General features: G+C 40.3%; 1 protein-coding gene across 3 annotated transcripts in view; it reads left to right on the plus strand.

Annotated features, from left to right (window-relative positions):
- Positions 1 to 859: 859 nt before the first annotated feature.
- The window catches only part of LOC126161975 (dehydrogenase/reductase SDR family member 12-like), a 90198-nt gene continuing 76115 nt past the window's right edge, over positions 860 to 14942 (plus strand). Inside the window, exons 1-3 of one of the 3 annotated variants that reach the window (XM_049918168.1) lie at positions 860 to 1153; positions 1436 to 1543; positions 12566 to 12648. In XM_049918168.1, coding sequence (XP_049774125.1) covers positions 1488 to 1543; positions 12566 to 12648 — 139 coding nt within the window. In that variant the 5' untranslated portion in view covers positions 860 to 1153; positions 1436 to 1487. The other 2 variants (XM_049918166.1, XM_049918167.1) reach the window with 2 other exon arrangements.

The following is a 14942-nucleotide window of genomic DNA, read 5'->3' on the forward strand; positions in this document are numbered from 1 at the left end:
TCAAATGTGTACCAAGATAGGACTTAGTAACTAATGTGTTTTGACCTCTTATTTTTTATTTAAAAGTTCTACTTTGGACCACGAATTGATTTCGAGAGAATTGTTAAAGTAAATAAATCAGAAATATGTGTTTCCTGTCCTTTCCTACGGGGGTGCTTGGTTTTGTGTTGTGTCAAATTCTTTGCTCCTGAGTTTCTTTTTTTTCATGCGTTTACTCTATGAAGTTTTTATTGCTACGTCTCATCTTTTTAGATATCAAAGGAAAAAGATCACTGTTCCTAAAAGTGTTGGCGTTGTTGCTATAAAATTGTATGCTAAGTTCACCACAGCAAGTGGTCACTGTCTTGTTTAATCCATCGGAGAGTGTCACAGAGTTACTGAATGAACTGAACTGGAAGACTCTTAAGACAGATAGATGCAAACCATCCCGAGAAAGCCAATTAACAAAGTTTCAAGAACAGGCTTTAAATGATGACTTAAGGAATATACTACAACCCCCTATATATAGCTCACATTGGAATCTTGAGGATAAGATTAGAATAGCTGCTGCACGCACAGGGGCATTTAAATGATCATTCTTCTCGCGCTCCATACGTGAATAGAACAGGAAGAAACCCCAATAACTGTTACAATGGGACGTACACTTTGCCATGCACCTCGCGGTGGTTCGCACAGTATATGTGGAGATGTAGATGAAATGAGCTTGGGGTTACATGATCAGAAAGGGAGATGTCAGCCGTCGAAACTTTCTTTCCGGGAATCCTTGACGGTGACATGACGTGATGTGACGTAACGTGTTGTAATGCCGCCATGTGAAATTCATTGTACAATGTTTTGACGTAACGTGACGACCAGTGTAAATTGCTTTTATTCTTACAATTAATTCTGTTGCACTTTTGACGCCAATGCAGTGCTGCCAGTGGAAGTTTGGTTTCTATATATTGGCCGTTTGCCTGGCACTAGTAATCATTGCATTACAAAACTCGGGATTGCGTTGAAGTGTAGCCAACATAGGAGTAAGAAAAACGTGTTATCTGTTACCCGGTTTTGACAGCCCGTTGATCGCAGAAAATAAGATAGACATTCTGGTAATCATAATTTGATGTTATGAACTGTAAATAGTGGTCTCTCGTGTGAAGTGACATTATGATTTGTAAGTTCGTGTGCATTGTGTTCTCCGTGTAGTACAGAGCTGTCAACGATGAAACATAAATTGGATTTCTACGTTATTTGGAATTTTTGTTTGATACTATTTTTTATATGCGTATTTCTATATTTCATGTTCTGGTGAAAGAAATGTTACATGGTACAATAGTTTGTAGGTGTCAAGACCCCACGGTTACTTTAGCATATCATTGTGTTGTTTTATTTGACAGTTACAGATTCATCGACAGTATAATTGTTAACTTTGATACAAATTATACTCTTATTTTAGGAGTCTGTTCGTTGGAAATATACGTCCGTGGATTTCCTATTTTGCTGACAGGATGTCATTGTACAGGAACGCTGTGTGGTTTCTGAAAGGATGGCAGGAATACACAAAGTAAGCATAATTTTAAGAAATACGTCATTTACCACACGGAGATCTCCCATTGATACTAATTTTTTGTTGAGCATGTCGCGTCTTACTTTACCTAATTTAGATGTAATGGTTGGAGGCAGTGCAGCTATAGCTCAGGAGCATGCCAGAACATATGTATTTCCTTTTTTTATCTCCTTTAAAATTTACAGCAATTTTTGGATTTCTGATATGTTCATTTGGTTCAGTGTTGTACCGCTCTTTTCTTTTCACCACTTCGAAATACAGAAACTTGCGATGCCTGCCACGCATCTGCTTTGACCCATGACACGATTGAAATAGTTTAACAGCCCCAGGTGTTATTCAATGAATGAAGTGGCATAGTAAGAAACATTGTAGCAGAATATTGAAACATTATGGGCGTCAAAACATGAAAAAATTGCTCTTGTTCTAATGTTAACCCTTAACTCACGAGGTGTGGTCACTCAGACAGCGCGAAAATTTTTGACCAGTTGTGGGGGAATGCTAATATACTCCCCCTACAGGCCTTAAATTGCCAAATCTACGACGTTTTGTTGTCGGTTGAGTTATCGCCATCTGTATTTATTGTTGACACGTCTTATTGATAGGGATTGCAATCTCCTAGACTGCGCCTTGTGAACTATGTAACTGTTGTCTTCAGTATGGTACCATATAGCTGAAAATTTGTTGGAACGAATGTGTCGTTTTTAACTATCATGAGCTTGATGAAATTGTCGGTTGATCTATGGAGGAAGGTGCCAGTGATGTAGACCAAGAAATAAAATAAAAAGACGACAATTTTACGTTAGCCAGTAATCACAGTAATGCTGTTGAACAAGAGTATCATTCAGAGAAAGAAGTTGAGGAAAGTTGTGATGGAGATTTGTCTCTTTCTTCAATGAAATACTTGAAGTGCCTGTTAAATTCGAATGTGTTCTGAGAGGTGATAAAAATGTTGTTTCCAGCAATGAATGTCAATTTGACAGATTTTTTTTTTTTTTTACCTATCTGGTGGAATTTTTATGCACAAACTTAAACCCTGGAATTTGGTTTTATTTAGAAATTTATTTGCTACAGAGATTGTATAATTTTAATTTTTCAGAATGTAAAATTCAGTACTCTAACAGTCTATTTATGTGTACTATTTAAACCACAAACCATGGACCTTGCCGTTGGTGGGAAGGCTTCTGTGCCTCAGCGATACAGGTAGGCGTACCGTAGGTGCACCCACAACAGAGGGGTATCTGTTGAGAGACCAGACAAACATGAGGTTCCTGAAGAGGGGCTGCAGCCTTTTCAGTAGTTGCGGGGGTAACAGTCTGGATGATTGACAGATCTGGCCTTGTAACATTAAAGAAAACAGCCTTGCTGAGAAGGTACTGCGAATGGCTGAAAGCAAGGGGAAACTACAGCCATAATTTTTCGTGAGAGCTTGCAGCTTTACTGTATAGTTAAATGATGATGGCTTCCTCTTGGGTAAAATATTCCGGAGGTAAGATAGACCCCCATTCGGATCTCTGTGCGGGGACTACTCAGGAGGACATTGTTATCAGGAGAAACAAAACTGGCATTCTACTGGATCGAAGCGTGGAATGTCCGATCCCTGGGCAGGTAGCTTAGTGGGAATTTGTGAAGTTCAGTGGCAGAAGGAACAGGACTTCTGGTCAGGTGAATACAGGGTTATAAATACAAAATCAAATAGAAGTAATGCAGGAGTATATTTAATAATGAATAAAAAATAGGAGCACAGGTAAGCTACTATGAACAGCATAGTGAATGCATTATTCTTGCAAAAATAGACACGAAGCCCACGCCTACCACAGTAGTAAAAGTTTATGTGCCAACTTGCTCCTAAGATGACAAAGAGATTGAAGAAATGAATGATGAGAGAAAAGAAATTATTCATATAGTGAAGGGAGATGAAAATGTAATAGTCATGGGGGACTGGAATTTGATAGTAAGAAAGGAAAGAAAAGGAAAAGTAGTAGGTGAATATGGAATGGGAGTAAGGAATGAAAGAGCATGCCACCTGTTAGAATTTTGCACGGAGCATAACTTAATCATAGCTGACATTTGATTTAAGAATCATAAAAGAAGGTAGTATACGTTCAAGAGGCCTGGAGACACTGGAAGGTTCCAGATAGATTATATAATTGTAAGATGGAGATTTAGCAACCAGGTTTTAAATTGTAAGACATTTCCAGGGGCAGATATGGGCTCTGACCACAATCTATTGTTTATGAACTGTAGACCAAAACTGAAGAAACTGCAGAAAGGTAGGAATTTAAGGAGATGAGACCTGGATAAACTGAAAGAACCAGAGCTTGTAGAGAGTTTTAGAGAGAGTGTTAAGGGACGATTGACAAGAACAGGGGAAAGAATTACAGTAGAAGGAGTAGCTTTGAGAGATGAAGCAGTGAAGGCAACAGAAGGTCAAGTGGGTAAAAACACAAGAGCTATTAGAAATCCTTGGGTAACGGAAGAGATATTGAATTTAATTGTTGAAAGGAGAAAATATAAAAATGCAGTAAATGAAGCAGGCAAGAAGGAATACAAACATCTCAGAAATGAGATCAACAGGAAGTCCAAAATGGCTAAAGGACAAATATAAGGATGTAGAGGCATATATCACTAACAGTAAGAGAGATAGTACATACAGGGAAATTAAAGGTACCTTTGGAGAAAAGAGAACCACCTGTATGAATATCAAGAGCTCAAATGGAAGGAAGGGAAAGCATAAAGGTGGAAACAGTATAAAAGAAGGTCTATACAAGGGAGATGTACATGAGGGCAGTATTATGGAAATGAAAGAGGTATGATAAAGCGCAAAGAATTTGACGAAGTGTTGAAAGACTTAGGTCGAAACAAGGCCCCGGGAGTAGACAACGTTCCGTTATAGCTGCTGATAGCCTTGGGAGAGCCAACCATGACTGAAAGTAATGAACTATCAGTTTAATAAGTCAGGGTTGAAAAATACTAACACGAATTCTCTACAGACGAATGGAAAAACTGTTAGAAAAGACCTTGGGGAAGATCAGTTTGGATTCCGTTGACATGTTGGGACACATGAGGCAATACTGACCCTATAACTTACCTTAGAAGATAGGTTAAGGAAAGGCAATCATATGTTTCTAGCATTTGTAGTTTTTGACAATATTGACTGGAAAACTCTTTCAAATTCTGAAGGTGGCAGGGAGAAAAAGGGTATTTACAATTTGTACAGAAATCAGATGGCAGTTCTAAGAGTCGAGGGGCATGAAAGGGAAGCAATGATTGGGAAATGAGTGAGACAGGGTTGTAGCATATTCCCGGTGTTATTCAATCTATATATTGAGCAAGCAGTAAAGGAAACAAAAGAAAAATTTGGAGTGGGAATTAAAATACGTGGAGAAGAAATAAAAACTTTGAAGTTTGCCAATGACATTGTAATTCAGTCAGAGACAGCAAAGGACTTTGAAGAGCAGTTGAACGGAATGGACAGTGTCTTGAAAGGAGGATATAAGACGAACACCAACAAAAGCAAAATGGGGTAATGGAATAGTTGAATTAAATCAGGTGATGGTGAGTGAATTAGATTAGGAAATGAGACAAAGTAGTAGATGAGTTCTGCCATTTGTGGAGCAAAATAACTGATGATGGTCGAAGCAGAGAGGATATAAAATGTAGACTGGCAATGGCAAGGAAAGAGTTTCTGAAGAGAAATTTGTTAAAATTGAATATAGATTTAAGTGCCAGGAAGCCCTTTCTGAAAGTATTTGTATGCAGTGTAGCCACATATGGAAGTGAAATATGGATGATAACTAGTTTATACAAGAAGAGAATAGAAGCTTTTGGAATGTGGTGTTACAGAATGCTGAAGATCAGATGGGTAGATCACGTAACTAATGAGGAGGTACTCAACAATATTGGGGAGATGAGGAATTTGTGACACAACTTGACTAGAAGAAGGGATTCGTTGGTAGGACATGTTCTGAGGCATCAGGGGTCACCAGTTTAGTACTGGAGGGCTGTGTGTAGGGGAAAAATCGTAGAGGGAGACCAAGAGATAAAAATACTAAGCAGATTCAGAAAGATGTCGGGTGCAGTAGTTATTTGGAGGCGAAGAAGCTTGCACAGGCTAGAGTAGCATGGAGAGCTGCATCAAACTAGTCTCTGGACTAAGACAACAACAGCAACATTTAAAAGAACCGCACAGAATTATGTGCTTCTGTGTGATAAATAGTAAAATGCTGCAGGCTTTGTTTAGTGCAATAAAACGAACTAGATGTGTTTAAATAACATTTAAATAATTGTAAAAATAAATGTTATATACAATAAATTAAAAATTTCAAATGATTTTTGCCTTAAATCTCAGTTTAAACATAGGGGCCCAAGAGACCTGACCTCGTGGTATATATTACAGAAAAGTCCCCTCACGAGTTAAGTGTTAATAGACACAAAAAATTAATGCTCAAACATTTCTTGAACAGACAGGAGCAGAAATATAAGATAACACAACAGGAGACAAAATGTCGAATTCTGGCTCCAACTGTTATTTCACAAATTATATTCAGAAATTTTGACGCTTAATTATAGTTACTGGTATGAAGAAGAATGACGGTAGTTAGTACTAGCAGACTTGAGAAGCATCTTAAATCATTAATACTCAGTAAAGGCCTGGCAGGCCTTGTACATTTATCGCGTACTTGATGAAGTAAGTAGCTGTGTTCTTGGCCATAGGTGAGTGTGAGAAAATTCCTTGATTAGAAAAAATATTGCAGTGGTTGGAAAGAGGACAGGTCACACCAGATTATATAACAGGAAATAAAAGTGATCCACGGAACAAATAACAAATATCAGTTATGTGTACATGTAACAGATGAGCGTAACCTAATGCATACATAAAGCAGAATAACTTTTAATGGAAATCTACACCAATTCTGCAGTGAAATCACGACAATCTATTAACTCCTCGCTGCTGTCTGCCAAATAGCATAATAAGGAATCCAAATTCCTCATAAACAGTTCAAAATTTTTCAGTGACAATCTATACACAGTTGCAATTAAAAGTGATACATAATATAAGGGAAAGGCAACCTTTCACCCATATTGGATTGTGTGTGAATTACAGGAACAGTAACACAGAACACTTTCAAGTAATAACTTTTTCTAGCACAAGTATGCACATTCACGCACACAGCCACCCAAACACACATTCCTGCGGCCGGAGTTTATGGATATGGGGAGGGGATAGGGAAGGATGCAAGAAAGAAATAGCATGAAAGAGGCAGGTCTCCGGACAGATGACTTTGGTGCCACACTATAATAGAGTATCAATAATCAGGCTTGCCATGCCTGTGGGAGTATGTGTTGTGTTCCTGTGTGGTTTTGTGTTTGTACCTGTGCTAGAAAAAGAGCCATTGTTCAAAACATAGTGTAAATGCTGTTTCATACTAGGTATTTTTGTGCTCTACACATTGATCTGCTATAGCTGAATTGTTGCCTTTTCCATAATTTATGTATTGCTCCATCCATGAATTTCCATTATTGTTATACAATTAAAAGTGAACTGTTTCTCAGTATTAATTACAAGTGCACATTTCTGTGAGCTTATCACTACAAAATTTACTTGTCCAATGTTTTTGAACTTAGAACATCTTAATATATGTAATAACTCCTCCTTTTCTGGTATTAGTTCTACATGAGTAGCCAGTAGCTCGTGCTTTTGTGGCTAGCGTTGCTGCTCCTGGCTCACAGGATCCCGGGTTCGATTCCCGGTCTCTGCCTGGGGACTGGGTGTTTGTGTTGTCCTCCTCACTTCATCATCATCATCATCATCATCATCATCATTTGTGGCAGTGGCTAGATTGGACTGTGTAAAAAAATTTGACTGTGTAACAATTGGGACTTCGTAAGGGCACTGATAACCGCACAATTGAGCGCCCCATAAAACTATCATATCATCTACATGAGTAAGATGCTAGAGTGTAATCTAATTTATCTAACCCTGTGATTACTTAGTTAAACACACATCCAGTGCAAGAATGTCACTAAAGGGGATGGGAAAGACATCAGCTTAGGCCAACAAAAGACATGGAACATTACAGAGGAAGATGAAGCAAATAGTCAGTTTTGTTTGTTGGATGAGAGAGTGTAGCAGAAATGCTGAAAAAGCTTACTGGTAGAGACTCGAATTTGGACACCATACATCTCCTGAAAATCTGCTTAAAAAACTCCAAGAAGTGAATATTCCATAAAAATTGTGTGTGTGTGTGTGTGTGTGTGTGTGTGTGTGTGTGTGTGTGTGTGTGTGTGTGTGTGTGTGTGTGTGTGTGTGTATATTCTGTGGATCCAAAAGAGTGTGTGTGTGGGGGCGGGGGGGGGGGGTCTATTTTTCACAAAGACCTTGTTGGCTGAAAGCTTATTTTGTGACATCTTTTTGTTGTGCCTTTCTGCGACTCCGCATATCCTCCGTATGGTGAGTAGCAACTATTCTAATTGTCATTAGTGAGATACAGTACATAATATTTTCATTTATATCATAATAGTCATAAACAAAGGAACCCATAAAATATTTTGTAGCTGACGACCTAGATTCGGCTATTTTCAGTATTTTGGAAGACGAATCGTGACTTGCAAGTAGCCTTAAAAAAAAAAGTTCTAGTTCCAACCCTTTTAAAAACCTGCACAAGACCGACTTTTAAATCATTTTCTTGAAAGAAAGATATCAGACTACACTATATTTCTTCCTTTCCCTGAGAGCTGTGAGGGTTGTGAGGGGGGGGGGGGGGTCATGCATGACCTTTGAAATGCTTTGGTCAAAATGCTATTTTTGCTGTTGTTATAGGGTGTTGAAAATGAAGAGTTTTTGCAGAATGAGACATTTGCTCTCAGCCAGTTGCGACAAAAGATCATAAATATTAATTCCTGAGTATTGCTCAGTTCAAGCCAGAGATAAGTTTGCAGTAAAAGACTATAAAATGGAGATTAATACAAGTGATCAGGAAACTGGTATACATGTAACTGAGTGCCATCTACTGTATGTTCACAATGGCTACCAGGCATACCAGTGAACTGAAACACCTTTGGAAGGAAGGAAAGCCGAGCATTTCATCTCTTTCATGATACCACAGTTTTTCATTGCCGTGTGAATAGTTTAAACAAAATGGGACCAGGATAAATTATTACTAAACTACATGATAATAACATCACCAAAATGCAGAAATAACAAGAAAGAAACAAAAGGGAAGAACGTTATTTCAATAAAGTACAGCATAAGGAAAACATATGCTCAGTCAGTATCTGTTCACGCTACAAAATTTCAAGCAACAGCAGGGATGTTGAAAGGAAGGCTCTCAATTTGGACAAAATTTCATGTAACAGGGAAGCTCCACCCTTCTCCACCTTTATCGGGCTTTAGTGCTGTTTCTCTTGTACTATGGTTGTCAAGTTAATGGTTTGGCTGCTCCTTCCACACTGCGCCTCCTGGATCTGGTCCACCATTGTGGTATCCATTTGGTCCCCCCCCCCCTCCCCCCCGATGGTGCTACATTGTTTTTTCCGCTGAATTTTATGGGAGTTTCAGGATGCTGCTGTTTTTTAAACTGATGGCTCTAAATCTGATTATCGTGTGGGATATGCATGGAAAATCATCTCCCACCAACTACATGTGGGGTATATGAAGTCTTCACGGGTTGTCAGCTGAGTAGCGTCGTCGTCTTGTAGCAGCGTTTCGATGGGATGCGTCTGCATCATCTTCAGGCAAAGTATCGGGATATCGTCGGTCGCGGGCTTATATCTCTGCTGGATTGCTCTTCGCTTCCTGCGGCCGGCCAATCATGCGCCCTTGGAATCGCCTGATGCACCTGGATCGGCCGGTGGTGGGGGTGTGGGGTTTGAGTCCTGGCGTCCATCTCTGTCTGCTCCGTCCGCTGCCCTTGGTGGAATGGAACGTCTAAGATCATTTTAAATTAGCTTTTAGAGAGGCTACATGTCACGAAAACTGTTAAGACATTCTTAAGTTTTGCAGAAAGATCAACACTTTGAGCACTAACAGGCAGGAATGGAGTGGCTCAGAAGAAAGATATCATACATTATGTAAAGAGTTGACAATGGAAAATCCAGTATGGAATGTAACAATGTTATGAAAAGTAACAATACCAGAGAAGGAAAGTTGCTACTCACCATATAGTGGAGATGCTGAGTCACGATAGGCACAACAAAAAGATTCACACAATTGTAGCTTTCGGCCATAAAGGCCTTTGTCAGCAGTAAACACACATACGCATATGCACACACACACTCACACAAACGCAACTTGCACACACGTTTGCAGTCTCATAGAACTGAAACCACACTGCGAGCAGCAGCACCAGTGCATGATGGGAGTGGTGACTGGGTGGAGGTAAGGAGGAGGCTGGGGCGGGGAGGGGGATGGATAGTATGGTGGGAGTGGCGGACAGTGAAGTGTTGCAGTTTAGACAGAGGGCAGGAGAGAAGGTGCAGTTGGGGGAGGAGGTAAGTAGCGGAAAGGAGAGAAACAAAAAGAAATTAAAAGACTGGGTGTGGTGGTGAAATGACGGCTGTGTAGTACTGGAATGGGAACAGGGAGGGGGCTGGATGGGTGAGGACAGTGACTAACGAAGGTTGAGGTCAGGAGGGTTATGGAAATGCAGGATGTATTGCAGGGAAAGTTCCCACCTGCGCAATTCAGAAAAGCTGTTGTTGGTGGGAAGGATCCATATGGCACAGGCTGTGAAGCAATCATTGAGATGAGGGATATCATGTTTGGCAGCGTATTCAGCAACACGGTGGTCCAGTTGTTTTATGGCCACAGTTCATTGGTGGCCATTCATAAGGGACAGACAGCTTGTTGGTTGTCATGCTTACATAGAATGCAGCACAGTGGTTGCAGATGAGCTTGTAAATCACATGACTGGTTTCACAGGTAGCCCTGCCTTTGATTGGATTGGTGATGTTAGTGACTGGACTGGAGTAGGTGGTGGTGGGAGGATGTATGGGACAGGTGTGGCATCTAGGTCTATTACAGATTCATTGATGACATCTTTGCTATCTGGATTGAAGATGAGGACACCTTATTCCCATTCCTCCAGAACCACAACTACTTCTTCCCCATTTGCTTCACCTTGTCCTACTCAACCAAACAAGCCAGCCTCCCAGATGTTGACCTCCACCTCAGAGATGGCTACATCAGTACCTCTGTCCATATCAAACCTACTAAACACCAGCGATACCTCCACTTCGGCAGCTGCCACCCATTCCATACCAAGAAGTCCCTTCCGTACAGCCAAGCCACCTGTGGTCGTCACATCTGCAGTGACGAGCAGTCCCTCTCTAAATGTACCGAGAGTCTCACTGAAGCCTTCATTGACTGTAATTATCCTCCCATCCTTGTACAAAAACAAATCTCCCGTGCCTTATCTTTCCAGTCTCCCATCACCTCCCAAAGTCCCACAATCTGGCATTTGCACGCGCAAGTGTGTGTGTCTGTCTACTGCTGACAAAGACCTTTATGGCCGAAAGCTACAATTGTGTGAATCTTTTATTGTGCCTATCGCGACTCGGCATCTCTGCTATATGGTGAGTAGCAACTTTCCTTCTCTGGTATTGTTACATTCCATCCTGGATTTTCCATTGTTTAATATTATGAAAAGGATAGTTGCTATTCACAGTGTAACGGAGATGCTGAGTTGCAGATAGGCACAAAAAAAGACTGTCAGAAAATGAGCTTTCGGCCAACAAGACGTTCGTCGGAGATAACACACACACGTACTCACGCAAATGCAGCTCACACACACACATGAGCCTCAGCAGCCACAGACTGCGGTCATGTGTGTGAAAATTGCATTTGTGTGTGTGTGTTCTATTTCCGATGAAGGCTTTGTTAGCTGAAAGCTCATTTTCTAACAAGTCTTTTTGTTGTGCCCATCTGTGCCTCAGCATCTCTGCTATATGGTGAGTAGCAACATATTCTTCTCATAGTATGTAAAGAGTTACTATTAAAAAATTTCACAAAAGATTATGATCCCACTTACTATACTACAGTTTCAAAAGTGTACCTCTAGAATTCTGTCTGCTCCCGTGAAAAATGAAAATTCTAAACGTCAGTCATAAATGCTTCAGTTTTTTTATCATTTAATATTTTAAGGTGACATGACATGTGGACTCTACCCTTACTTTTGAGACCACTTTTTTTTTTTGCCATCTCAGTTTTACAGTTGTGTAACTGCATATGTATGTTAATGCTATTTGTGGTAATATTCCCGAGCAGTATTTGTTTTATTAACGGAACTACTAAAAAGCCGGCCGCGGTGGCCGTGCGGTTCTAGGCGCTCCAGTCCGGAGCCGCGCTGCTGCTGCGGTCGCAGGTTCGAATCCTGCCTTGGGCATGGGTGTGTGTGATGTCCTTAGGTTAGTTAGGTTTAAGTAGTTCTAAGTTCTAGGGGACTGATGACCACAGCAGTTGAGTCCCATAGTGCTCAGAGCCATTTGAACTACTAAAAGCGAAATTAATAATATCTGTTAAGTACTTGGTAATAATGAAGCATCATATAGGGGCAAGGTTCTGGAGCTATTGCAATTCATGCCAGTAACAAAAGTATCTATATTTTCCCTGTCCCATGTACTCGGTCATTTGCATCTTTCCTGGATGTCTTCAAAATTCTGCTGCTACAACATGATAACTCGTAAGATTTTTTTGTGTGCCTTTGTTAATGTATTTGATAACAAAATCAACATATTCAGCAATTTTTGCTCTTTGTTGAATTGGTAGTGTTGGGAACAAATAAATAAATATTGTAATATATTTCGCATATGTTCACTCGTCAATGCCTTACAGCATAACATTCTAGGGTAACTCATCACTTAGAAAATCAGTTTTGATTGCACAGAAGCGAGCAGTCTTAAAAGAAATGGCATGTATAAACTGTGCTTGTTGTTTAATATGGATTCATTTTGTAGCATGAGATCTGTAAACAGTGGCTAATTTTATCTTTTTTATCATCATTGTACTGTTCTGTTATGCAGAGGGGGATACCAAACAGCGGCACAGAAGTTTACGTCACAGGACTTGGATGTTGACTGTTCTGGAAAAGTTTTTATGATAACAGGTATCACTTATTTATTTTGCTTATGTTGTTGCAAGTAACAAATAGTTTTTCACCCTGCTGTGCGTTGTAATGTAGAATTTATGTAAATGCCCTTGCAATGTTTGATGAAGACTCAGGGGAAGTGGAAGTAAACACTGCGCCTCATACAGTTACATGTCCAGAGATACACTTGATTTAATGGGAAAGATAATGGGTGCACATAAATGGTACAGATTACCTTAAAATAGTGTTCTTGTCATTCAAATACAAGGTGTACAACTTTGCTTCCACCGTTTTTTCCCCAGCATTTGAGGCTTTAATGACATTGGCCACACGTGTATCATTCAAAGTATTTTCAATTGCTGGCCACTGCTTTCTCCCGTCTTTTGGGCAGTGCACAGATCCCATGTCGAAAAAATTGTTTATCTTTTGAAGCGATCCAGGAATCAATCGATGCAATTTGTGACCTCTTCATGAGATCGGAAGTGTTGGTCAGCCAGGCCATGCGCTATTGATATGAACAGGTGATTGTCAGAGGGAGCAGTGTCTGAAGAATACGGCAGGTGGGGTAGGACTTCCATTTTAACATTTCCAAGTATGTTTTGACCTCTTTTGCAATGTGGGGTCAAGCGTTGTCATGCAGCAAAATCACTTTATCATGCCTCTCACTGTATTGCGGATGTTTCTTTTAATGCTCTGCTCAAACGCATTAATTGCATTTGATAAATGAGCACCTGTGATTGTTTCACTTGATTTTAACACCTCATAGTACACGGCGCCGAGTTGGTCCCACCAAAAGCAGAGCATGATCTTGGAGCCGGGAATACTCGGATTGGCTGTAGACATGGAAGCATGGCCGGGATATCCCAATGATTTTTTGCATTTAGGGTTATCATAATGAACCCATTTTTCATTCCCGGTCACAATGCGATGCAGAAATCCCTTCAGTTTTTGCCTGTGAAGCAACTGTTCGTAAACACACAAATTCTGTTCAACGTCTCTTGGTTTCAGCTCACACGGGACCCAAGTTCTTTCTTTCTAAATCATGCTCATAGCCTTGAGACATTTTGAAATGGCTTGCTTTGTCACTCCCACAAATCGTGCCAATTCTTGTTGAGTTTGACGCAAGTCTACACTCAGCAATGTCGCCAATTCTGCATCTTCCAAAACATTCTCTCTTCCACCACTATGCTGGTCTGCGACGTTAAAATCACCGTTCTTGAAGCGTTGAAACAACTCGTGACACGTTCTTTCACTAATAGTGTCCTTACCATATGTACTTGAGAGAATTTGCTGAAACTTGGCTGCTATTTTCTTCATATTGAAACAAAAACAGTAACACCTACCACAAATGATGAGAATTAGGCTCTTAAACTAACATTTTCAATCAAGAACAACTTTATGATGAAGACACAAACAGACTAATGTTTGAATGAGGTTATGTTGACAGATGTCCAAGCCAACTGCCTGACATCTGCGATCTGTTTCTTTTGACTACTACTTACCCTTGTCGCACAAATGAAGTAGCTGAGGCAACATAAAAGATTTTTTCCCCCCAAAAACAAGCATTGAGGTGTGAGCATCATGGTGATGCAATTTCCACGAGTGGTTTTGCAATACAGTCTGGTACTTTTCTTCGGGCTGCTTCACACAAATGGCACATAACTTCCAGATAGTATTCCTTTTTGACTGTAGGACTATCAGGCAGGACCTCGTGATGCCCTATCCCATTGTAATCGAAGAAAACAGTGAAAGAATGTTCACATCTGGTAGCACTAGTCGATTTTTTTTCGATCTTCGGTCTTCAGGCAGTTTCCATTGGGACAATTGGCCCTTGGTTTGGATGTCATACCCATATACCCATGTTTCATCAACTGACATAACCTCCTTTAGAAGTTATGGATCATTGTTGACTTCATTCAGCAGTGGTGCATGCAGTCGGCGCACCTGCTGATGGAAGTCTGTGACTGGGTTGCCCCTGGTAGCTGCCTCAGGTATTTTAAATGTTGATGTGCACTACACTTGCTGTAGCAGTCCAAATTATGACAGCTGTCAGTGGTAAGTGTTGTCACTGGCAGGTTTTATTGGCTGTTGTAATCTTTTTCATAATACAGAAACAAGGTGTGTCCATGTCTCATGTTTTCAGAAAACGGCCTAGTGTACTTTATTTCTGAAGGAGATTTGTGAGAGATATTAAAATATGAATGGGTGTCACCTTATCATCAACTGTCAAAAATAAGTCTGGAAGCAATGCTTCTCCATTGTGGTAAGTGTATGTCGGCACCTGTAGGGAATTTCAGGCATATTGTGAAAAG

This window comes from Schistocerca cancellata, chromosome 2 (genome assembly GCF_023864275.1).
Source record: "Schistocerca cancellata isolate TAMUIC-IGC-003103 chromosome 2, iqSchCanc2.1, whole genome shotgun sequence".
Taxonomy (NCBI): domain Eukaryota; kingdom Metazoa; phylum Arthropoda; class Insecta; order Orthoptera; family Acrididae; genus Schistocerca; species Schistocerca cancellata.